Here is a 24,829-nt window from a genome sequence, read left to right as displayed (position 1 = left end):
TCAACTTTACCTGTCCCCTGTCTAACTGAGCTATGACCTCCTGCAACCTCTGATACAGATCATCAGGGGAGATGGTCTCCTGGAGCCTGTCCTGTGCTGCCCTCTCTTGGTCTCTCATCCTGCTTCTGAGTGCCTGGTTGTCTGCCTGGGGGAGGGAAGAGGGAAAAAATGTCAAAAGTGAGAAATATCCTTCTATTTGAGTTGAAGATGTACTTATGATTTTAAAAATTCTGTATTTCCATAATGTCTAAATATCTAACTTCATTTCAACTTCTACTTGGTGGGTAGGAAAAGTTTTCAAGTGTGAGAAATGGACTCCTTTTACACATAATAAAAATTCAATAAATAAAAGGTCAAAAAATGCTTTGAATGAAAAATATTCTTTCTTAATTGTTTTAGCATTTTTGAAATTGAAATTGTAAGCTAAATACCTTCATTCTGAAGGAAATAATTTTTAATTTCTTAACAGAAACTTTACCAAAACTGAAAACTGACTTATTTGCATGTACAAATGCCAGCCAAGGGCCAGCCTGTTAGTACTCTAAGACCCTTTTCCTCAACTTAATTCTCTGATTCCAACCTTACAAACTTTTTTCTCGACAATAGCAAAAACCCAATGGATTATTTTACCTGTAAAGCTGCCAGCTGGGCAGCCAGTCTACTGAGTTCTCCAGTGTCTTCTCTCCCTGCAGTGGCCTCTGCCAGTAAAGCTTGTAGCTGTTCCCTCTCATTGGCCATAGCATCCTCCATAGCACGTCTTTCAGCCTGACAGAAAAAGTTAAAGGAACCCTATTAGACAAACATATAGCAAGTATTTAATTTCCGTGAATATTTCAATTCCTTTTTCTCAAAATTGTAAACATGTACCACTTCCCAAAACCTAAATTATCAAAACCTATTTTACCTAAGTTGGCCAAAAAAGGAAAACTGCTGAAATGTTCAAGAAAAAATATCTTTATATTAAGGTTTTACATGCACTGTATGCCCACGGCATAACAGTTTTTCTCTCATATTTCTCATTACTTTAATATATCATTACCACCAACCAAGTAAGAGCTGTTCATAATTTCTATTTAGGTAAAACAGTCTTTTTAAATCAGAAATCAGTACATTTCTGAAGAACTCACATCAGCTTTCTTCTTTTCATTCATCAGTGTCTTTCTCAGCTCATCTATCTGTCGCTGTGCGCGGTCAAGATCTTCTGCAGTAGTATTGTCCAGGGGTCCAACACTCTGGTCAAGCTGTTGCTGAAGAGTGGCGTTGATGTCTTGCTGTGCCTGTAGTGACTCCTCTAACTCTCTCAATCTCTGTAGAATGAGGGATCATTTTATTGATAAAAGTGAAGAATATCACCTGATGCCCCCAATGTAGGCTTTTACTTTTTTTTTTGCTTTACCTTTTGAGAAAGTTTTAGTTGTATCATGTAGGAAAGTTGGGAATAAAATTCACAGATAAATTTGACTTTTGTTTCACAGTTCTAAACCTTCTAAGAAAATACAAGGTTTACTTACAGATCCTTGTAATAAGTATGTTTTTAGGTCCTTAATGAAAATTATACAGATTAAACAGCTATCATTAATGCATCCTGCACTTTTAAAAGTTATACTTTTTTAAACAACATTAATTTTTACCAGTGTTATTTATTTGATGTAATCAAATGTCATTTATAAATGATTAAAAAAAATATATAAAAATGTGGAACAAGATCATAAAAACAAACAATTATCACTATGTCTTCATACACACCTTAGCCAATTTCCTATAATCTCCAGCTTCTGAGTCCATGATGCTCATCTCATTCTCCATGTCTTGCAGCCTTTTTAACAGCTCTTCTCTCTCCAGCATTAGGTCATCCACCTCCTGCTGCTGGCTCTCAGCGTTCCTCTTCACACTGGTCAGATAGTCTTGGAGGCCACTAATGACGTCCTCCAGCTCAGCTTTGATCTCTTCATTCTGCGTGGCTTGGCCTGGAATCATTGAGAGAAAAACTGTAATTGAGATTATGTAATTGTGCTGTGAAAAAACTGACTGGACCTGAGTTCAAAAATTATATACATTTATTATTAAAGAATACTTTTTCTTGTATATCAAAGCATTGAAATACAAGTTTATATTATGTTCCAGGTTTCTTAAAAACTGTTTAAAAATTAATATAAGCTTGTTAAAAATTATGTCATTATCTTGCTCATGCATGTACAGCTGCAAAACAAATGATGAAAAAGAGGAGTCATAGTTAGCTAAAATCAGCGATAAAGGTAACTTTTTATCATAATAACACAAACATCTTTTTCTCCAATAATTCCTTACATTACAGTTATCAATTTACCACTGTTTAAGTGTCCTGTCATCTATAATATTTTTTTTAACAGGAAAATCTGTACTTTTTTTTCTGGAACACGCAATACTGAATTTTGCAAATAAATTTAACTTGCCTTCCTTTAACTGCTGTTCAAGTCTCTTAATCTCAGCTTGCTCCTTGGCTATTCTCGCCAGCATGTCTTCCAGCTGGTTCTGTAGGTCGTGATACATCTGGGTCCTCTGCTGGAGCTGTTGCTCCTTGTCTGCCATTTCTGCCTTCACCTGGTTCTGAATGAAGAAGTGGATGAATGAATGAAAGTATGAATAAAAATTAAAATATCCTCCTTATAATTAACACTGAAAGTATTTTTATTTAGATCAAAAATGGTTTTCTCATCTCTGCCCAATACTGGATCTAACATTGATAAATAGCTCTGGATATAAATATTAATATGAAGTCACATTTGAAATCAAAATCCAAGCAGTTGTGAAAAGTAACAAAGTGAGGTGCCAACTGAAATTAACCTATAAAAGGTGCTAATTTGCATCTTGCCAAGGCTATTTTTTAAAAATTCAAATGTATAGTTAAATCATAGCTAACATATAACACATCCTTGCTGTCTAGTTTCTTCAGTTGTTCTCTCAGCCTTCTGATCCCCTCTTTCTGTTGTTCCACTTCCTCTTGAGTATGCTGCATATCATCTTCCATCTGAGAGGCAGAGTCTCTAAGTTGGTTGACCTATCCCATGTAAAAAAGACATTATTTAACAAAGATATTAATTAACTGAATTTTCCTCTTGTTAAGAATGTTCAGTCACATCCGCATAATGTATTGTCTTGAATTGTTTATTGGATGTCATATGCAGCCTGGTATATAATAACTGTTTTATCACAATAAAAAGATAATCATGTAACCATTTTAGTCAACAGCATTGGACTCATTACTGCAGAGGACTGAAACCTGACAGATATTTATCAGTCAATAAATGGAGTATTCAGAGACCTTAGTGTATGAGTGTATGAGTGCAAGGAAGACTTTATTATAAGTATGAACAACTCACAGTCATCATCTTTTTGCTCAGCTTCTGTCGTATCTCTTGCTTGTCTTGCTCGGACAGAGGGCGCTGTGCGGCGGCTGCTATACGGTGTAACTCTTGTGTGGCCCTGAGCACCTGCTGCTCTGTCAGCTCAAGGTCTGCTGCAAGTTTTCTAAGTCTCTCCTGGGCTGAAAAATGAAATAAAATGGACATGTCTTAGCACCATAATGTGGATTTCTATACTTTTCAATAGTATCATATAATTATGATAAAAAAAAATGGCACAGCACATGTTAGTTATTACAATATATACAGACCTGAAACTTCTTGTCTGTGGCAAACTGTATTTAATTTCTATTAAATGACCATAATAATGTACGTATTAAATCATATATTGGAGTAGTAAATAAATAAATAAATAAATAAATAAATAAATAAAAGGAAACCTTGCTAAGAGTGCACTTATTAACACCAAATCAAGTAATCATCAGTTCAGGGGAACCCTAAATGTGACTTGTCATGATCTTGATAATATATAAGGACACATAGGAGTTTGCAGTACACAGTAAGCAAAATGTAAATGTTAGCAGAAAATTGGTATTTTCAGACCAAACCCATGGAACTTTCAGTTGAACCACAAATACACATTATTTCTAAATATAACCAGCATGTGCCAACCCCCTGTGGGAGGTATTTGTCTCTATTTAATTGTCCTGTCGTCACATTTTATGCAATCAGATGCCAATGAAAATCAAACAGACTAAGTGACACTGATTACCTTTCACTTGAAAGAATTCAACAGTTTCAACACTCATTGGCTTTCACTTGAAAGAATTCAGCATTTTCAACCTGTTGACTGTAGATGTTATGAGAATTTAATTTTCTAGTACTTCATGAATTTCCTGTCACGCACTGACCACTTTATGATTTATCACGCATATGCATCAGATGAAAAAAAAAACATCATGAAGAAAGAATGGGGCTAAATAAATAAATGATTAAAAATAAGAGGACATATTCATTTTATTGCTTAGTATTGCAAAAATAGGAAATATAACAAAGCATACCCCTTATGCCAACCTGGCAAAGAACAGCTTTAACCAAAATTAAGAATTTCATTGGATGAATAGCAAGTACAAACACTGCAGCTCAGTTGACTGTAGATAATAATAATAATAATAGTTATAGTTTAATTTATTGTCATATTTATACAAATAAAAGTACAAAATGAAAATTAATACGATTGAAAATTGGTATTATATAATTGTGCTCATTAAAAAAATGTTGCTGATAGGTAAAAACTATTTTCGGTGCATGTGGGAGTTGCCTTTGGGCAGCTCAGTTTATTGATGATATAGGTATAAACAATATAATAATACAAACAAAAACTTACGCCAAACAATTAATAAGTCATAACCTGCATAAACTATTTAATATCAACAAAGGTGTCCACACGCTATTTCCCTTCCACAATCTTGGGGGGAGGGGGGGGGGGGGGAATAAGAATATTCAGGGGCGGATCCAGAGCTATTTTCTGACAGTCTTCCAAATTATCTTTGTTGATCCATCCTCCAAATTCGAGTGTCTTCTGACAGAAAAAATTAGATACCTATCGATGATAACTTGAAAATCTGACCGTCCTTTGGGAGACCCAGAAGACGGTCTCAATCCAATCCTGATATTGCCAAAAATATGAACAAAAAAGAACCTGATATCCTGATCATACTATTATATTCAAACTGGACAAGAAGAAAAATTAAAAGATTGAGTGGATCAGGTAAAGTATTCAATAATCAGAATTTTTGCAAAAATTGAAAATTATTTTTCAGTCTTCTTATGAACTCTTCTTAAGAACTTAGTGGACTCTTGCGAAGTCTTTCAAGTCTAGTGCCAGCAATTTAACAACCAAGATAATTAACCTTTGGTGAAGCAAAATAAGTGAAAAACAACTAATTGCAGTTGTTATTTTTGGCTGTTTCAACGTCAAAAGTATGCTGCCAAAAACTATTTAAAGAGCGGCAGTTGCTCCTCCTCATTTCAAATTTGCTAACCGTTCAGACCAAGCAAATTGAATTTTTTTTGGTGTCTAGAGAAAAACAAGGCCAGGGTTTCTACTTTCATCGGGAAATTTTCCAATGGGGAAATTTAAAGATTTTGCTGCAGTTTTTCTCCTTGTAACAGTTATACTTTATCATTCAAAAAGTATCGAAGAGAGCTCAAAGCCAACATCAGAATTGAACGCCACAAAAAAGGGAAATCGGTCTTTAATGAAAGACAAGAAAGAGTTTCTTGTAAACACCAGAAATGCAGACATCAAACCTGAGGAGGCCAAAACAAGAGCAAGGGTAAGAGGTCTTAACAAAAGACACCAAATCCATAATTCGAATTTTTCTGAACAATGGATAACTGGCAGGTTTCGACGTCATTTACTAAACCATGAATTGACTGAGTTTCAAGGCACTGCAACAAATGAATATCAAAATAATGAAGTTGCAACAGTACCTACCCTTGAGGCCAATAAGAGTCTAACTGAGATTGCCAAGGCCATCGATGTTCCAAAACCAAATGTACTACTCTGTCTAGCCAGTGATTTTTATGCAGAGAGGCTTTTCCAAATTCAATGTTCATGTGACAGATTCTGCCACATGTTTAATGATTGTTGTTGGCCAAAGGAGCAAAAATGTGGTTCAAACCATGTGCAGCAAAATATCAACTTTAATCTCACCCTAGCTCACATGAAATGCCAGTTGCCTCCATTGGCAGAGAAACAGGAACAGATCAATCATCCCTATTTTTGGTTTGTCTCGACATGCCCAGAGAGTTGGCGGGATGAAGGCATTCGAATGAAGTGTGAAACTAACAGTTCCAACATGACTGACCTTACCTTACATTATACTCCTGCGTACCACAGAGAGTCTGGACTCTCATTCAAGAACATATTCTGTTCACAATGCCACAATATCTCAGACATTGATCCCTGGAATGCCACTTTTGGCTGCGCAACCCAAAGCCCACTGAAATTCCAAAACATGTCCACCGCAGATGAAGTCATTGGTGAAGTTTTACAAGCCGACTCAGATTGCTTCATCAACTATTTTGCGACAACAGATATGGCCATGCGACTGTGCATGACTGAAGAAAACGAAGCCAAGATCATGCAGCAACCAGTGATCAAATATTTTTCCAGTCTTCAGTGGAATGGTGTTGAAATACCATATGAAGTGTTAGAGGATCTTTGTCTAGAAGGACCAATCAATATTGTGAATGTGGATGGAACACTCTTTAAAAACTTTTTCTGTTTTCTCTGTTTTGAAGGCGTTTTCTATAATGGTACATATAGCTGTGGGAATAATGGTAAGCAAAAGCAGTCTTTTATGTGTTTAACATCAGTTCTGAAAGAGATAGGGCCCATTTCCAATGATGCTATCATTCTATATAGATTGATTATACTCTGCAAGGACTCTTGCTGAACGCAATCAGATGAATACGACTCCACTTGGCATAAAGTAGAATACAGAAAAGCTGGTGATCATGAGAGTATGATGGAAACAAGAGGCATCTTAATCTGTTAAACTGATTGCATTCAGTGAGAGTCCACATGGAGTTGGATCGATCTACATAGATCAATAGTTTCATTGAGAATGAACCCATTTGATAATCAGTTTGACTTTAGTTTTTACTTTACTGAGGGACAAAAACTGAGCTCCTTTATATTAATAAAACATGTAATTTTTTAATTTTTTTTTACCATCCTTAATAATGTGAATGAAATTCTCTCTCTCTTTCTCAAAACAATCTTTTTTTCAATCTTTATAGCAGCTTCTTCTGGAAGAGCTATTAAATTTAAGTTATCATTCACATTTCAGAAAAAACAAGGACAGGAGATTTTGGATACGAGTTCAGTCCCATCGTCGCATTCTCCTCACTTCTATCTGTTGGCCCAATATTGGACAAAGAAAACAGCAAGTACCACTGCAAAGATTCACAACAGTTCCAGTCCAGCACTGACCAGGTAGGTATATCATATAGTAAACACTGAGACTTAATATAATGAAAATCATGATTTGAATGATGATAATGAATAGCACAGAAACACTCTGTGAAATATAGATAAAAGTTGTAGAATTGTAGAAGTGCTGTTTTTTACAACTACAAAAAAAAAAAAAAAAAAAAAAAACAAGGCAGCAAAGCTGTCAAATGTACAGACAAAAAACAGAAAATAAAGATGCAAAAAAGGTCATTTTGTCAATTTTGATGCAATAATAAATAATGCTTATAATAGCACTGTCAGTCAACACTGAATTTTAATCTTGCACAACAGGTAACATGGTCAATAACAGGAGCGGACCCAGAGATATTTTCTGACAGTATTACAAAGTATCTATGTTGATCCATCCTCCATTTTGATGGTGTTCCAACAGAAAAAAATAGATACCAGTAAATATAAACTTAATAACCTGACTGTCTTCCGGAAGACCCAGAAGATGGTCTCAATCCACCCCTTCAATAAGATTACAGTTTCAGGACCATGAGAGTTCAAATTCGCTTTATGAAAGTCTCAATATTTGAAAAATGATGACAGTGCATAAAATAATATTACATAATGTTTAAAGACATAAAAAACAATACAACTGCTTATGTAGAAATACAGAAAATGTGCAGAGCCCCAGGCAGATGACAGCCTGCCTGGGGCTAAAAGTCACAAATGCAAGTGTTTGAGAAAAAATTATAAAGGAAAACGACAAAACTAGAAAAGCACTTTGAGAGTGCAGACCTCTGCCAAGGCAGCAATTGTTGATTATTATTGATAATTGATTGATTATTGATCCGGACCACCACCAAAAATTAATCATTGTCCTCTTTGGCCCACTTCCGACAGTTCCTGAAAATTTCTGCAAAATCAGTCCATAACCTTTTGTGTCATGTGGATGACAGACAAACAGGGGTGAAAATATAACCTCCTTGGCAGAGCTTGAGGTAAATATAATTCCAATGAAGCTGCTATTCAAACTTTTAATCTTCCAGTTTGATATATATATATATATTTAAAACTTATTTGCAATATTAAACAAAATTTACCTGCATAATTATCACTGCTTCCTTATTATTAATCTAGCAGAGAGCTTTACCTTTGGGAGTTTACAGGGAAATATCAACAAGTGTGCTTTACGTAATCTCATTTAATGGCCTATTAAAGCAAATGACTTTATAACTCTGAAATTAATCTAGTGATACCCAAGGGTAATTTATAGACTGACCCACTCAAAGGTCTTCAGGCCCATAAGTCACACCTTAAGAAAAGCACAAAACCATAATGCCCAAAATAGGAGACTACCAATCCTGATGCAATAATTAATACATTATGTTTAACTGCACAGTCAACATCAACTTATGCACAACAGGTAACACAGACGAAAGTAAAAGCATAAGGCTTCAGGCCCATCAGAGTTCAAGTTTATACTTAGAAAGTGCCAGAATGAGAAAAATGAAAATTTCACAAAAAATGCATAAATACAATAAACATGATAATCCAACAGAGCTGGTTTTCTCATGAGCTGAAGGCCAATCCTAAAAATCGTACTTGTAAGTTTAAAATTATAATAACTAGCACAGTTTTCTTTTCATAATGTTTGCAGTAGCAGTGCAAAAAGATTGTCAATTTTGATGTAACATTACATAATAAATTAGAGAATAATTATCACCAATTTTTGTTTATTGACTATAAATAGGATGGACATGTAGAAAATATGATTACCATTTGGCTTCATGTCCATGGGAGCTCCGAGTCCCACAATGAATATGCCAAAAAAGATAATGAATATAACACTAAAATGTATAACTTCCAGAAAAAGAAGCCAATTAGACTGCTTTTCTAACTCAGGCTGCATTTTAGTCCTGTGTTTCTTTTTTGAAAGTTTGACAGTCATAAGTAACACGGTTTTTCCATAATGGTCATCAAGGCAGCAGCACCAAAAATTGTGTTTTCTTCTATTTTGATGCAACATTACATAATGCTTAACAGCATAATGACCATCGATTTTTAATAATAAAATATAAGTGTCATGGATTTTCACAAAATGTGACTAGCACGGGTCTTCAAGCCCGTGGAGGTTCTAAGTCGCAACTTGGAAATGCCAATATGTGAAAAATTAAATTTTCACAAAAAACTGTTTAATTGCCAGAAAAATTTACCAAACAGACTGCATTGCCTACTGAAGCTGTATTTTAGACCCATGTTTCTTTCCTGTAAGTTTGAGAACAGTAATTGACATGATTTTCCTTAAATGGTCATCATGGGAGCAGTGCCCAAAATAGGGGTTTCTTCAAATTTTGATGCAACATTACATAATGTTTAACAGCATAATGACCATCAATTTTAAATTATAAAATATTAGTATCACGGATATTCAGGAAATGTGACAAGCAAAGGTCTTCAGGATCATGGAACTTCAAAGTCACACCTTGAAAATGCCAATAAGTGAAAAATTAAATTTTCACAAAAAACTGTTTAATTGCCAGAAAAATTTACCAAACAGACTGCATTGCCTACTGGAGCTGTATTTTAGTCCCATGTTTCTTTCCTGTAAGTTTGAGAACAGTAAGTGACATGATTTTCCTTAAATGGTCATCATGGGAGCAGTGCCCAAAATAGGGGTTTCTTCAAATTTTCATGCAATATTACATAATGTTTTACAGCATAATGACCATCAATTTTTAATTATAAAATATTAGTATCATGGTTATTCAGAAAATGTGACTAGCAAAAGCCTTCAGGCCCATGGAACTTCAAAGTCACATATTGAAAATGCCAAAATGTAAACAATACAGCACTGTTCTGAAATGGGTTTTTTTTCCATTTTTAACACTTTTTAAACATAAAACAAAATAAACAGTTTACTGCCATTTTTATATGACCAATGAAGAAAATTGATGAGATGGGAAAAGTATCAATAGAACAGTTTTAAATGCCCAACTTCCTCCATTCTGAGATTCTGAACATAGTGGATGAATGCATCTGACAAACTGCAATGATATGAGTGTATTTCCATTTTTGACACTTTATTACACAATACATGATAACAAGTTTACCATCATTTTTACAAAATCAACTAACAATGTTGTAAAGATGCAGGAAATGCCAAACAAACACATTTACGTATCTTATTAGTTCAATAATGAGACTGTTAACATGCCTAAGAATTGAATGTGAGGAAATGTGAAAAAACAGCATTACCTTTTAAAATAATGGACTGATTATGCTGATTTTCAAACTCAACCTGCGTTTTAGTAAGATTGGCCCCTCCTGTGAGTATAATGACAATTGGCCAATCTGTTTTTCTTATATTGTGTTATCAGTGTTGCATATATACTGAAAAAAGTGAAAAAAAAACAGCATAAATTCCCTATAAGTGACCCGATCGTGCTGATTTTCGAACTTGACCTGCGTATTATGAATATTTATCAGTTCTGTAAGTTTCAAGCCAAAGGGTAAAACAGCTCTTCATTTATTGTGTTATCAGTGTTGCAAAAATGCTGAAAAAAAGTGAAAAAATAGCCTAAATTCACTAAAAATGACCCGATCATGTTGATTTTCGAACTTGACCTGCGTATTATGAATATTCATCAGTTCTGTAGGTTTCAAGCCAAAAGGTCAAATGGTTTTCCATTTATGGTGTTATCGGTGCTGCATATATGCTGAAAAAAGTGAAAAAACAGCATAAATTCCCTATAAGTGACCCAATCACGCTGATTTTCGAACTTGACCTGCGTATTATGTATATTCATCAGTACTGTAAGTCTCAAGCCAAAAGGTACAATGGTTTTCCACTTATCGTGTTATCGGTGCTGCATATATGTTGAAAAAAGTGAAAAAACAGCATAAATTCCCTAAGAGTGACCCGATCATGCTGATTTTCGAACTTGACCTGCGTATTATGAATATTCATCAGTTCTGCAAGTTTCAAATCAAAAGGCAAAATGGTTTTCCACTTATCGTGTTATCGGTAAAAGTGCACGGCGACGGCGACGACGGCGACGACAGACGCAGATGATGGCTATATGTACAGACACATCTGTGTCTGTACATAAAAAAGGTTTGATGCCCTGTACTTGATAACAGATCTACAGCAGGATGGGGTCATGCGCATGGTCTCATTATTACATCCCTTATCCCATGATCGACACTTTGAACAATAGGATATTTGCAATTGTATTTTGCTAACAAAAAGTGCTGGCCCGTAGCCAGGGGGGTTTGGGGGGTTCGAAAGAACCCCCCTTTTTGCTGGAAAAAGGTCTACTCTGGGTAAAATTTGACCTAGGTACATGGGGATTATATTGTAAAAGGTCCAATTTTTCAGAAAAAGAACATCCCTTTGAAATTGCTGGCTACAGGCCTGAAGTGTATGCATCAACGCTTTCCAAGAGAAATACAAGTGTAGTTATCCTAAGTGCCAGCCACATGGGATAAGTCAGCTATGTGCACTTGTCTTCTGCTGCTTGCACCATTAAAGAAGTATAATTTTTGACACTTGTATTATTGCATATACTGGATGAATCCTGTTGTAACCATAATAATTTGGTCTTTTCTATGGGCAAAAATGATAAAACTTTCAGATACATCACCTTCTAATCATAAAAAGTATATTTCTATATAGTATTTGTGATGCTTTTACTGCACAGAAAAAACTATAGAGAAGCCTGCTTTCAAATTTTGTTGCTAACACTCAATAGGAATGTTTAGTATCCGTATAATTCACATTTTTCCCCATTCAAAAAAATCATGTAATTACTGTAGTGCTTATAATGATATGATAATGATATGACCACTACTCACCACCGAGTAGTCAGTGTGATCAAGACTGCATTTGGAGTAATTTTTAAACTTTTCTCCTGAGTTCATAAAATTTAAAGTGTAAACAAGGCCTACAATTATTTTATAACTTACACCCAGAGTTTGTCAAGTTAAACTAGAGGATCAGAGAGGCGATACCGCCTCCGAATATTGTACCACCAGCTGGAGCAAGCGCATTCGTATAGACCCCCACATACACAAAATAAGGGACACAGCCACCAGTTTTGTGCTTGACAAGCTGTAAAAATGCAATCAACAAGAATTTTTAAACTTTTGCAAAAAATATATATGGTACAATCAAATTTAAGTTCTTCGTAAGATGTAAGATAGGTCAAGGGTCAATTTCAAGGTCACAGTAAATTGCCAGTATATGACTTCCTATTCAAGTTCAAGAGTAACTATGGACCTATCTCTGCCAGTTTTGGAGACAAAAGGAAAGCAAAATTTGCAAAGTTCAGTTCATGGTGAAAAGTAGGTCAAAGGTCAATTTTAAGGTCACATTTAGATTGCCAGTATATGACTTCCTATTCAAGTTCAATAGTAACTATGGACCTATTTCTGCCAGTTTTGGAGATAAAAGGGAAGAAAAATTTGCAAAGTTCAGTTCATGGTGAAAAGTAGGTCAAAGGTCAATTTAAAGGTCACAGAAAGATAGCCAGTATATGACTTCCTATTCAAGTTCAATAGTAACTACGGACCTATCTCTGCCAGTTTTGGAGATAAAAGGAAAGCAAAATTTGCAAAGTTCAATTCATGGTGAAAAGTAGGTCAAAGGTCAATTTTAAGGTCACATATAGATTGCCAGTATATGACTTCCTATTCAAGTTCAATAGTAACTACGGACCTATCTCTGCCAGTTTTGGAGATAAAAGGAAAGCAAAATTTGCAAAGTTCAATTCATGGTGAAAAGTAGGTCAAAGGTCAATTTTAAGGTCACATATAGATTGCCAGTATATGACTTCCTATTCAAGTTCAATAGTAACTACAGACCTATCTCTGCCAGTTTTGGAGATAAAAGGAAAGCAAAATTTGCAAAGTTCAATTCATGGTGAAAAGTAGGTCAAAGGTCAATTTCAAGGTCACATTTAGATTGCCAGTATATGACTTTCTATTCAAGTTCAATAGTAACTATGGACCTATCTCAGCCAGTTTTGGAGATAAAAGAAAAGCAAAATTTGCAAAATTCAGTTCATGGTGTAAAGTAGGTCAAAGGTCAATTTTAAGGTCACATTTAGATTGCCAGTATATGACTTCCTATTCAAGTTCAATAGTAACTATGGACCTATCTCTGCCAGTTTTGGAGATAAAAGGGAAGCAAAATTTGCAAAGTTCAGTTCATGGTGAAAAGTAGGTCAAAGGTCAATTTTAAGGTCACATATAGATTGCCAGTATATGACTTCCTATTCAAGTTCAATAGTAACTACGGACCTATCTCAGCCAGTTTTGGAGATAAAAGGAAAGCAAAATTTGCAAAGTTCAATTCATGGTGAAAAGTAGGTCAAAGGTCAATTTTAAAGTCACATATAGATTGCCAGTATATGACTTCCTATTCAAGTTCAATAGTAACTACGGACCTATCTCTGCCAGTTTTGGAGATAAAAGGAAAGCAAAATTTGCAAAGTTCAGTTCATGGTGAAAAGTAGGTCAAAGGTCAATTTCAAGATCACATTTAGATTGCCAGTATATGACTTCCTATTCAAGTTCAATAGTAACTATGGACCTATCTCTGCCAGTTTTGGAGATAAAAGGGAAGCAAAATTTGCAAAGTTCAGTTCATGGTGAAAAGTAGGTCAAAGGTCAATTTTAAGGTCACAGAAAGATAGCCAGTATATGACTTCCTATTCAACTTCAATAGTAACTATGGACCTATCTCTGCCAGTTTTGGAGATATAAGGGACTAAATGTTATAATTTTGGAGTTACCATAATGTGCCTTAAATTTCGTACAGAAAAAATTAATTAAAATAAAGAAAATGTCATTTTGGTCAAAATTCTTGAAATAGGAGGTGCTCTGAAGTTTCAGAAGTTCAAATTTGATGAAATAATGTCATTTTTGAACACAAGTTGTCTGCTTTGCCAAGCCTTATGTTTTATTTTTCCAGAGTTCAAAATTTATTATCCATTACCGTACTGCACATTTTGCTTTTACCACCAATATGTACTTTTTGATACAGCGTAACTCGAAAACCGTATGGAATACAAAAAAAACGAGACCACCTCCAGTGTTGGGCTTTACATGCTCTACAAAATGCAAAAAAGAATGGGTCTCTAGCATTAACGGTTCCCGAATTAGAGACAGTTTTCAGTTTCGGTATCTTATGGCCGCTACTCCCGTGAAAATGCACCGATTGACCCCAAATTCATGGAAATGAAAGATGACCTGAAGGGTAACACTTTCCAATAATATTATTGGTTAAGTCTGTGTAGTGTCTGAATAACAGGGCAAAAAAAATTTTTTTCGTAAAAAATTTCATTTTTTTGAAAATTTTGGCCCATTTGACCTTGAAGTAAAGGTCAAAGGTCAAATCCAAGGGTATATTTGAAATCTACACATATGACTTTTGGAAAGCCGTCTATAGAAATTTTTCCCATAACTCCTTCCGTAGGGTAGATAATTAGCATTTAATTTTGCCATTTTTAGACAAGGGTGCATTGTAATGAGTGCCACACCCAGACCCCAATACCGACAAAGCCCAAATTTTACGTGGAACGAGTTGAGATTATAGGTGACCTAAATCCATGAGATGGGTACGGGGGCCCTTACCGTCTAGGAGGAGAAGCGGTAACGGTAGCCGTCCGGCGGAGCCGGCGGAGCCGGCGGAACGATCCGGACGGGACCGAAACCATGTGTACCGCCAGCGCTAACGCTGGTGGTACAATGATAACAAGACTGCAATTGCAGCTCTTTTATCATTTTATCTGACTTTCTTTGTTACTCATTAATCTACCTGAATAGATGAACTTCATCAGTCAGTGATTTTTATTACTGTTGAATTCATTTTACCAATTACCAATTTCAAATCAATTTTTACGAATGTCATTTAGCTTTTGCATGTGTTTCTCATTTACAATAAGTCATAACAGGAAGAAATAGCAGAACAGGATCTTCTTACGCATTTATCTGACGATAATATCATGACTATTGGTCAACTTAGTTTGTGCTTATGGAAACAGAAAAGAACTCCCACAGTAAAAAGGAAAATTTATATAATCCTAAACAAAAATTTTCAAAGTAATCGGGGTTGTACACTGCAAAAGTGTTGAAGCAGGCCACAGCATGGGTGAAAGTGAAACTGAAAATCCTGAAAATGTACCTTGCAGTTTCTCATCGCATTAAGACCATATGAAAAAAAAAAAGATCAAAATGAAGACTAAAAATCCTTAAATCAGACATAATACTGAAAACTTTCACCCATGGCAAAAGTCATCCCTTCAGTATTCACAGACTTATTACATTAAGAAAACTGGCCTACGGAAGTGGCTTAGTCTCACAATAACCAACGTTCTTTGCCTTGCCATCTTACTCTTGGCCTGTAGATCTATTACGTGCATTTAAATTACCAGAAAAAAGTTGCTGTTGATAAGTACCCTTCATGGACAGCACACTTCCACCAATTTGGATTCTGTTGTTCATTTTATTTTGGCTTTCTTTTCAGTGTGCCAGTGGAAACAGAGACTGTCCCCCTCGGTTTGACTATGATGCGAGGCAGAAGGATTGTATACCATTGCTTCAGCAATTTTCTGGGGTATACATGGGAATTGATATTATCTTTACACTTACTGACTATGATAATATCCCAATTCATGTTCTCAGCAACAGTCTTTTATGTCCTGAAATAATTTTCAGTTTCGAAGATTTAGGACTAACAAGATTAGACCTTAATTCAAAAATGGAATGCCAGGCAGCATTCTCTGTGCAACCATTCTCACAAATAGGAGTGGTTGTTAGTTTCCCATTGAAACTAGGAGGTCAACATGCAACATATGAATCTATCAAAATGGCAGAGGCATCACTTCGAAAAAATTTATCCAGTATTTTGCCAGATGTTGAATTTTTTACTTATTTCTATCAAGCAGAAAGCCCTTTGAAAATAGATTTTTCCATGCAAGTTTTCAATGATACCCCTTCATATAAAACTGTATCTTTGGAAATAATAAGTGAGGCATTCAGACTTGCAAATGGTGTAGATTATGAAACTTCCCCATGCTCTGCGGTTGTTGTTTCAATGGCAGATGTCACAAATGTACAATATGATGCCTTCAACTTTTCTTTTGAATATGCTGAAGCAAAAATCACCATCAACCGGAGTCAAGCTGTTATTTTTGAGGACAACGTATTAATCTGCAAACAAAGTATTGCGGAGTTCCTAAAATACATACCCAAAACAATAAATCGAACCAAAAGTATACCAAAGTCTGATAGTGTAATTTCCATGGCTATTCTTGAATTTTGGGTTTTACCTCCTGTTTCATGGGGTATATTTCTAGTTCATTTAATCACATATGTTATTCAGTATGGTTGTAAGAATATCGCAGACGGAATGATAATACATCTCACAATGATATGTTTCTTGGGTCAGTTACTCTCCTCCCTGCCAGCAATGATTGCCCTGGAAGAGGGCACTGCATGCATGGCTCTGATGGCAACGGCTCATTTCCTATTGCTGGTAAGTTTTCTATGGCTTACAAGTATGTCTTTCACGGCATTTCATGGCATAACATCCAGCCTGTCTTGGAGCAAAAGCCCAAAGAGACATCTGTTGGCATATGTTGGAACCACATATACAATCCCATTGTTGATGGTATCAGCTGGAGTTGTGTCAGACATGTGGGATATTGTCCCTGTAAAAATGCTCTACTGCCAAGGGTCATGTTTCTTTGGTAGTATCCAATCCTACCTTCTCCTCATAGTGGCACCGACCTCACTGGCTGCATTTCTTAATGCTCTGATATGTATTCGTCTGGCTTCACATAGCAAATGTGGAAAGGTAACTGCATATGCTGTTTATCCAGACTTACTGAGCATTAATTCTTGCTACAAGATGGTGGCCATGAGCTCTAGTGTAACTTTGATTGGTTGTGTGGGCTTGATCTTTGTAGGCCTGTCTGTAGCATCAGTTGGAGACCTTTGCTACTTGGCCACTGTATTTAGGTGTCTCCAAGGCATTTTCATGCTGGCAGTTTCTCTGGCCTTCAAAAACAACACAATGGCCACATAACAGATATAATGTATTTGACATGCCACTGGAGTCCCAAAGTAAATGAAGCACAGCTCAATTGAGGTAAACTAAAATATTCAGTTTCTTGTTTTTGAGACAAAGACTAGTGAATTTCATCTGTGAAAGTAAAAATTAGAAAAGTAAAGCTTGAAAACAGGTCTACCAAATGTAATGTTTCTATGCCCTAGTACAGAATTTCATATAAGAAAACAATTGTCAGTTCTTGTTGTGCTGTTGTACCATGTTTTTACTTATCACTCTTTTTGTTAATATGAAATAACTGCAGGGGGAAACAAAACCATGTGGATTTATTTTTTAAAATTAATTTTAAAGGTATACTATCACGTGAATTTATTTTTTTAAATAAATCTTAAAGGTATAATATAAGTGTCTGAAACTGTCTCAAGGTTATATTTTTAGTTTTTATATCCTGCAAGGGCCATAACTCTTTCCCAATTCAGACCTTAAAAACAAATTAATGGAAGTACCTGGTGTCAGTATTTCCTTATGAAATCTTATGCTTTGAGATAGAAGTAGAGCTTAATTATTTAATTGAAAATGTTGTAAAACAAGTAACAAGTGCACAGACCAGTCAAACTAAAAAAATTACAACTGGCACAAAATATCCAAGATAGGATAATACATGATATACAGAAATGGAAGGTCCTTTAGACAAGTACTAGTAATAAAAAATGGTTGCTTCAATGTGAAAAAAATATCAAATGATTTTTTTTCATTCCCCATACAATATTTATGGTACTGTTAGCAATTTTCATCCTTAATATACATATATAATGTCAAAAATGTATTCTTGGCTTAATTCAAAGATGAACTGAATTGTGTTTAGTTCATATCCCTAACCCCTGTTCATTTATGTATTGGTTGCTTCATTGTGAACAGATTATCAATTTTTTTCCATTTCCTGTACAATTTATGGAATTTATGGAATTGTCAGATATAATCATTTTGTCCTAATATATATATATATAATGTTAAAAATGCACTCTTGACTTAATTCAAAGATAAGCCATATGGTGTTCACATCACTTATCCCTGTTCACTTATTTTTTTTTGCAGTATTGGTATTATTAATATTCTAATAACATTAGTTGTAAAGCACTGCAGGTATTTTTTAAATGTTAGTTCTTGTAAAATTTCATTATTAGCCTTCAAAAACTAATTGTCACAATTAACATGTTGATGTTGTAGTGAACCTTGTGTCTTGTTGTATCATAAAATAAAGAAACTTTCAGTTTCAAATAAGTCTTTGTTTTCAACTTTAACTGGCAAGTATGGCAAAACTGGTAAAAATCATATGCATTGAAACAACAAAACCAACATCTAAACATTGCTGTAAAAGATAAAAAAAAAAATCTGATAATTTAAAATAGCCTTATCCTTTTTTTTTATAAATAATTACTCCTTTAGCAATGCAAAAAAATCAAATACAAAAATAACAATAACAAAAATAACAAAATCAAATAAATAGATGAATGAATATATAAATATATATAAATGGATGCATAACTCAAGAGCACCTTTATTTTATTCCTAATTCATTCCCACTCACCTCTGTCTATGGCTTTTTGCTTGTCACCTAGCTGGTTATCTAAAGCCCGGTGGAGTTTATCACGGACTTCACGATCTATCCCAGAGTCCCCCACATCATGCTGAATCTGGTGCAGTTTAACTGGCTTTGACCCATTGGGAAGGGTTCGTTCAAAGGCATACACATTACTTTTGTACCTTGCCCTGCCAATGTATGGGCTTTCTGCACCTAGCTCACTTTCTTCAACATCCTATACAGAGAAAAGATCCTCAAAACCAAGAATGTGACTGGGGAATCTTTCAAAGTAAATTTTAGAAAGACTGACACAAAAATGAATCAATTTCAGGTCCAAATTGCCACATTTACATGTAATTTTTATCAGATTTGCAACCTATTGGTATCCCCAACATTATGGCAACCTTTGTGTTGATACATTTTATGCTATTTTTACTGAAAATAAGTTTTGTATTTTCACTTTTATTCTTTCAAAGTACCACCTGAGGCACTGATGTAAAGGGCATAATGATTTTTTAAAATAACATTTAAAATTCTGACAAAATAGCTTTTTATTTTAATAAAGTTGTACAAAGTCAAACACCAATAATTAAAGATATAATTATACATTGTCCCCAACTGGGAGAAATTAGACAACAATTTTACAACCATATTTTTTTAAATACTTCATTCACATTTCAAATGCTGTAAATATGCACTCACCCCATTTCCTGGGGTTGGAATTTTCCCCAAATTTTCAAATTTGGCATCAATTTTGAAGAAAGCCAACTCTTGCTCCAGCTCATAGTGTTTCTGACACGCTTTGGTCAGCTCAGCAGTCTTCCTTTTCAGCTGGAAAGATAATATAAGGAAATAATGCAGTTTTAAAACTGACTTGGTGTGTTACCTCAAGATATCCATACAATTTTTTTCCCATCCATTGCCTCACTTCTAAGATGAACACAAACAAAATTACCAAAATAACTTGTGCTGCTAATTTTCCTCAGTAACAAATGCTCTCTTACTGAACCTGAAAAGGGTCTCTGAAGTCTCAAGACTACTTAAATGGTGACTGGATGTAATTCATGGATACTGTTTCCACAATTTGAGCTTAAAACCCCACCGACTTACCAGGTCATCTTTGGTTTGTATTTCTCTCTCCATCTCCTTTATTTTTTCTTCTGCTGCTCCTGCCTTCTTTTTCCTTGACCTCTCTTGTTTTTCTTTCTCCTGTATCTCATGGACAGACTTGTTGTGCTCATCTTGTAGCTCTTCAAGCCTGCGCTGAGTGTCCTCCAGCTGCCTTTCCAAATTCTCTATTTCATCTGAAGTCAAATTGGGACATTTAGAAGCATCTTTTTTTCAAGGGGATGAAGACAGTGGAAGAGACAAAATGACTGCCTTGTGCAGGCCTGCGTGCACACACATGTGCTTGCACAAGTGTGTACACCTGTGAGATAAATGGATCAGAATCTTAATTTCATCAAAATAAAATAGGTTGTTGTTTTATATCATAAAAACCAACCGACATTATATCAGGCAAATAAGTTTGTGTCCTACATGGATAATTTTTTCACATTGAAAAGATCCTAGTAATTACCATACACTCTAGATACACAAACCTTGTTGAAACCTATGGTCAGCCTCCTCTCTCTCCTCAATGTCCAGCTGCTGGCCGTCCAAGACCTCCAGCGACCGCAGATGAAAGATTAGGTAAAGACGTGCATGAGGCAGCTCAGTGACTGGGTTCTCTGTCACAGTCAGCTGGCTGAGGTCTTGGAGATTCTTCAGCTTGGCAAGTTCACTTAGCTGGAAAAGGAAGGCCCATGGAGTCAAAAAACCTAATATTCTTCACAAGATTAAGGTTAAATGCTCACCCAATGACCACTGCTTGTGAATTACTGTGGAGGCTATTCTGACAAACACTAGCTAGTATAGTATGACCTACTCTTCATTTTGGCTTAATATGAGCATCATATAACAATATCCGACTTGACTGCCAGGATTCCTAAATAAAACAAAACTAAAATAAATAAATAAATAAATAAAAGGAAAAAATAACAATAAAAACTTATCATAATAATAACAATAATAAGCCGAAGAAAACATTTTTACCCACATTAAAGAATTTCAGGTTAAGTACTAGTAAGAAACCGCCAAAATATCCTAGAATACTTATGAGTGACTTAAAAAGCAGATTGTTTCAACAATTAGTCAAGACAGAGCATGTTAATTACAGTTACTTATTCTGGGTGCCTCATATATTACTGCTCAGACTGTATGCTCCCCAGGAAGATATAAGATGATTTTAAAATTAAACATATCCATAAGAAGAAAGGGCATAAATTGCAAAGCTGACCTATCAAGTCGTTTATCAAAGATAAGCAATAAACAGGGCTGGACACTAACTTGTCTATTAATAGAACCTGTAACTGGCTAGGGCTATTCATTTATAATTATAAACAAATGACAGTGTCAGGAAGTGCAGCATGCAATGAAAATGATTTGTTTTCAAGATTTTTGATCAAAAATACTCATAAAACATGACCTGTTCATCGGACAGCCCACCCTGAAACTTCACCTGTTCTAACTGAGTGTTTGCCAGTCTTGAAGAGGCGTTAGTGTCGAGCCCTGATAAATCCAGTCTTTTTCATACTAGATGGAACTTACAGACTGCAGTTTGTTCTTCGCTAATCTAATCACTCTCAGAGATCTCAACTTCTTTCCAAGCCAGTGAGGTAGTGATTCTATGTTGTTTCCAGTCAAATTCAAAACCTGAAGGGCTGCTAGTGTCTCTATCCCTTCTATCTTTGAAATCCGGTTAAAAGATAGGTTGAGTTCTCGTAATTTTGTAAGTTTCTCCAACTTTTCCATTTTTTCAATCATGTTGCAACTGAGGTTCAGCACCTGTAAGCGTCTTAGGCCATCCAAGTTTTCTATGTACTGGAATAAAATTGAAACATGATAAAAAATGACAGATCTTGTGAATTTGTATCAAATTTTGCTTTTAGTAAAATAAGGTATGATATTGATTATTTTCACAAATTTTGTTAAAATTTAGATGCACCAAAAATGGTATGAAAAATAACTTTAATAAAACATTTTAACTCATACCAATATTTACTCATTTTCCTAACATTTCACAAATAATTCATAACAAAAAGCTATAAATATACATAAAATGTTACTGTCATAGTGATCATTTCTACAAAAATCTGAACACTAGATTATCTCATGACAACAACATGCAAACAAATGAGAGAAAAAAATCAAATGCATCTTTTTAAAACATACTTTTATTTTCTTCCCTCCTTCCTTTGACAGAGTCAGGTTGAGGACAGTGACCTGGTCCAGGTGCTGCTCTTTGGTCACTCTCCTGATGAGGTCATCTGTAATGTACCTGACCCCAGGCTGACCTAAATGTTAGAATAGTAATTACATACAACATGCTGTTTATCTTGATACATGTTAAGACCAATTTCCAATGAAACTATCGCTCTATGTAGATCAATCGAACTCTGGGGAGACTTTTGCTGAACACAATCAGCTTAACTGAATGACAGGACTCCTCGTTTCCAATTGATTGCATTCAGAGGTTTTCCCAGGGAGTTAAAAATCAATCTATGTGGAATAATAGTTTCATGGGAATGGACCCTTTATTAGTATATTGAATCAATTTATTGAAATCGAACACACCAGTTGCAAGCTAATACAATAAGGTACACAACTAAACCTGTGGAAGTACAGCAAAGTAAATTGCAACTTCTGATAATTTTCCTGAAACATTGATATCAAGAGCTAACATTACATATATGAAATCACTCACCTCCTCTATCTGCCATGGGTTCTCTCAGATTAGTTTTATCTTCAAGTGGAGGATTTTGTTGTTTAACCCTTGACCCACCAGGCACAGGTTGAGCTTTAACCCTTGACCCAAGTGGTTGTCCTCCTCTTCCCCCTCTTGTTACCGCTTGTCTGCCTACTCTGCTCATATCTCATAGCCAACCTAAAAAGAAATCAGGACATAAAAGCCATTTTCCGTAGTTTTACATGGCAGAAGTTTTCAACTTTTTAGAAATGAATTATTACTAACAAAAAGTATTATCGTCCATGTGATAAATCATTCTTGTTATTATCATAACTATTTAGTTATAAAATTTAACTTTCAAATGTTGCATTTTCAACAGAATAAGGTAAAAAAAAAAAAACACACACACTATATATGCAACCTGGGTTTATCCAGTGTTTACTTATTTGCAGTTAATCAATCATTTCCTAATAAATGTATCCATTTGTAAATATAAGGAAAGAAAAATAAAATAAAATAAACAAATAGAAAAGAACGTGGAAGCATGGTTCAACTGCACTAGTCAGACAGGACAAAGTTTGATCACATCATCATATGTCAACCACAGAAGGCCCATAGCCTGGATGAGAACCCAGTATCTCAAGTAACTGAGCAGCTCTGCTGTCTAATTTATGCACTTCTCTCTCCTGATACTCAAACCATTATTATTGGGACAAGAAACGTAACTACTCAGTAAGACATTGTATACAACTTAACAAGTCAAAACACCACATATTAGTTGGTATTGCAGATGATTAAATGTGGCGCTGGTTGTTCTTCACACAAAAAGCATCCCTAGAGTATCAGCTTTCTTTTAATTTTACATGTCATGGTGCTTCGTAACTAAGGATATAAATACTGCATAGTCAACCGACCAGAGTTAACAAATGGCTAATAACAGCTAGTACTACCACTTGGGCAATATCTTGATGATCTAGGAAAGGATGAATATATAAATTTAAAAGAACAAACTTGTTCATTTAATTCAAATATTGGCAAATTGCTGCAAAACAAAATATATTCCATGTATATTATAAGAACAATGACTTGAGCTTTTAACCTGCATGTCAGATTTTTTTGGAAATTTAGGTAAATACATTTGTTTTAATTTTTCTGCCACCTCCTTCCCATTGTTCCCCATTAAGCCAACATTATGTCAAGTTCTACTGCATATGCTTCGAAATATACATTGACTCAATTTGTATTTCCCATATTACATGCACCTGTGAACAAAATTTATTTCACTTTGCCTACTTCACATGCACTTTACTCTGCCTGGGAAAAGGTCAGAACCAAATTTCAATTAAGTATGCATTCCTTGATCCCTTTCTTAATTATGTGACAAATATTTCAAGTTTCTATGCCATTATTTAGGGGGTAGATATCAGGTGGGGCGACTTTTGTCTGATTTAAGAAGTGACATCTGAAAAAAGGACATGCACGGTGTCACCCGAAGAACTTTTGATCTAAAAGAGAACTTAATTCATAGCCAGTTAAACAGATATCTGTATATCAAACTTAAAGTCTCTGGCTCTATTAGAAAAAAGCCAAGTGATTAGTACAGTACATTACAATTTGAATACAATGACAGGGAACAAATTTCTAGGAATTATACATTGATAAACAAAGAACCTCGCACAAGGGGCTAACTATGCTCTACTTCATGGAACATCATAATCGAAAAATAAAGAATTACAAAAATTGCAACGGTACAAACCGTAAAATCAACAAATATTTCTGATAAAGTCGTATTGCTTTTGAATGTTCCCTCCATGCTCGTCTCCGTCCGCCGAAGTCACATGACATTACCATAAAAGTAATACCAATTGTACGTCAAATGTCTCAAGTATGTGAATACTATATCATTAGTGAGTAAAGAAAATAAATAAATACTATAAATTTATCATTAACTATTCTTTTTAAAGAAACAAACCCTGGATGTCTTTCACAATCAAGTAAGCTTTTATCCATAATTGTGGTATATCATGACACCGTTTTGTGTAGACCAATCAAAAACCAATAAAAAAAACAGCCC

The 24,829-nt window shown here is 35.0% G+C and overlaps 1 protein-coding gene across 4 annotated transcripts in view; it reads right to left on the bottom strand.

The window, feature by feature from the left end:
* Positions 1–24,667, bottom strand: part of LOC106173545 (uncharacterized) — a 48,219-nt gene extending 23,552 nt beyond the window's left edge. For 3 of the 4 annotated variants that reach the window (XM_013554703.2, XM_013554706.2, XM_013554707.2), the window contains exons 1-15: positions 24,512–24,667; positions 22,774–22,953; positions 22,242–22,363; positions 21,618–21,890; positions 20,570–20,756; positions 20,079–20,272; positions 19,671–19,799; positions 18,975–19,203; positions 3,360–3,523; positions 2,900–3,037; positions 2,433–2,586; positions 1,747–1,967; positions 1,128–1,307; positions 631–765; positions 11–145 (exon numbers count right to left, since the gene is read on the bottom strand). In XM_013554703.2, the coding sequence (XP_013410157.2) occupies positions 11–145; positions 631–765; positions 1,128–1,307; positions 1,747–1,967; positions 2,433–2,586; positions 2,900–3,037; positions 3,360–3,523; positions 18,975–19,203; positions 19,671–19,799; positions 20,079–20,272; positions 20,570–20,756; positions 21,618–21,890; positions 22,242–22,363; positions 22,774–22,939 (2,427 nt within the window). In that variant the 5' untranslated portion in view covers positions 22,940–22,953; positions 24,512–24,667. Of the gene's footprint in view, positions 1–10; positions 146–630; positions 766–1,127; positions 1,308–1,746; positions 1,968–2,432; positions 2,587–2,899; positions 3,038–3,359; positions 3,524–18,974; positions 19,204–19,670; positions 19,800–20,078; positions 20,273–20,569; positions 20,757–21,617; positions 21,891–22,241; positions 22,364–22,773; positions 22,954–23,669; positions 23,729–24,511 lie in introns of all 4 variants that reach the window. The other variant, XM_013554704.2, reaches the window with a different exon arrangement.
* Between the last annotated feature and the right edge of the window lie 162 nt (positions 24,668–24,829).

This window comes from Lingula anatina, chromosome 3 (assembly GCF_051362555.1).
Source record: "Lingula anatina isolate TDL-2025a chromosome 3, LinAna3.0, whole genome shotgun sequence".
Classification (NCBI taxonomy): domain Eukaryota; kingdom Metazoa; phylum Brachiopoda; class Lingulata; order Lingulida; family Lingulidae; genus Lingula; species Lingula anatina.
The sequence above is the reverse complement of the archived record's forward strand: the minus strand, read 5'-3'. Positions and strand labels throughout refer to the sequence as shown.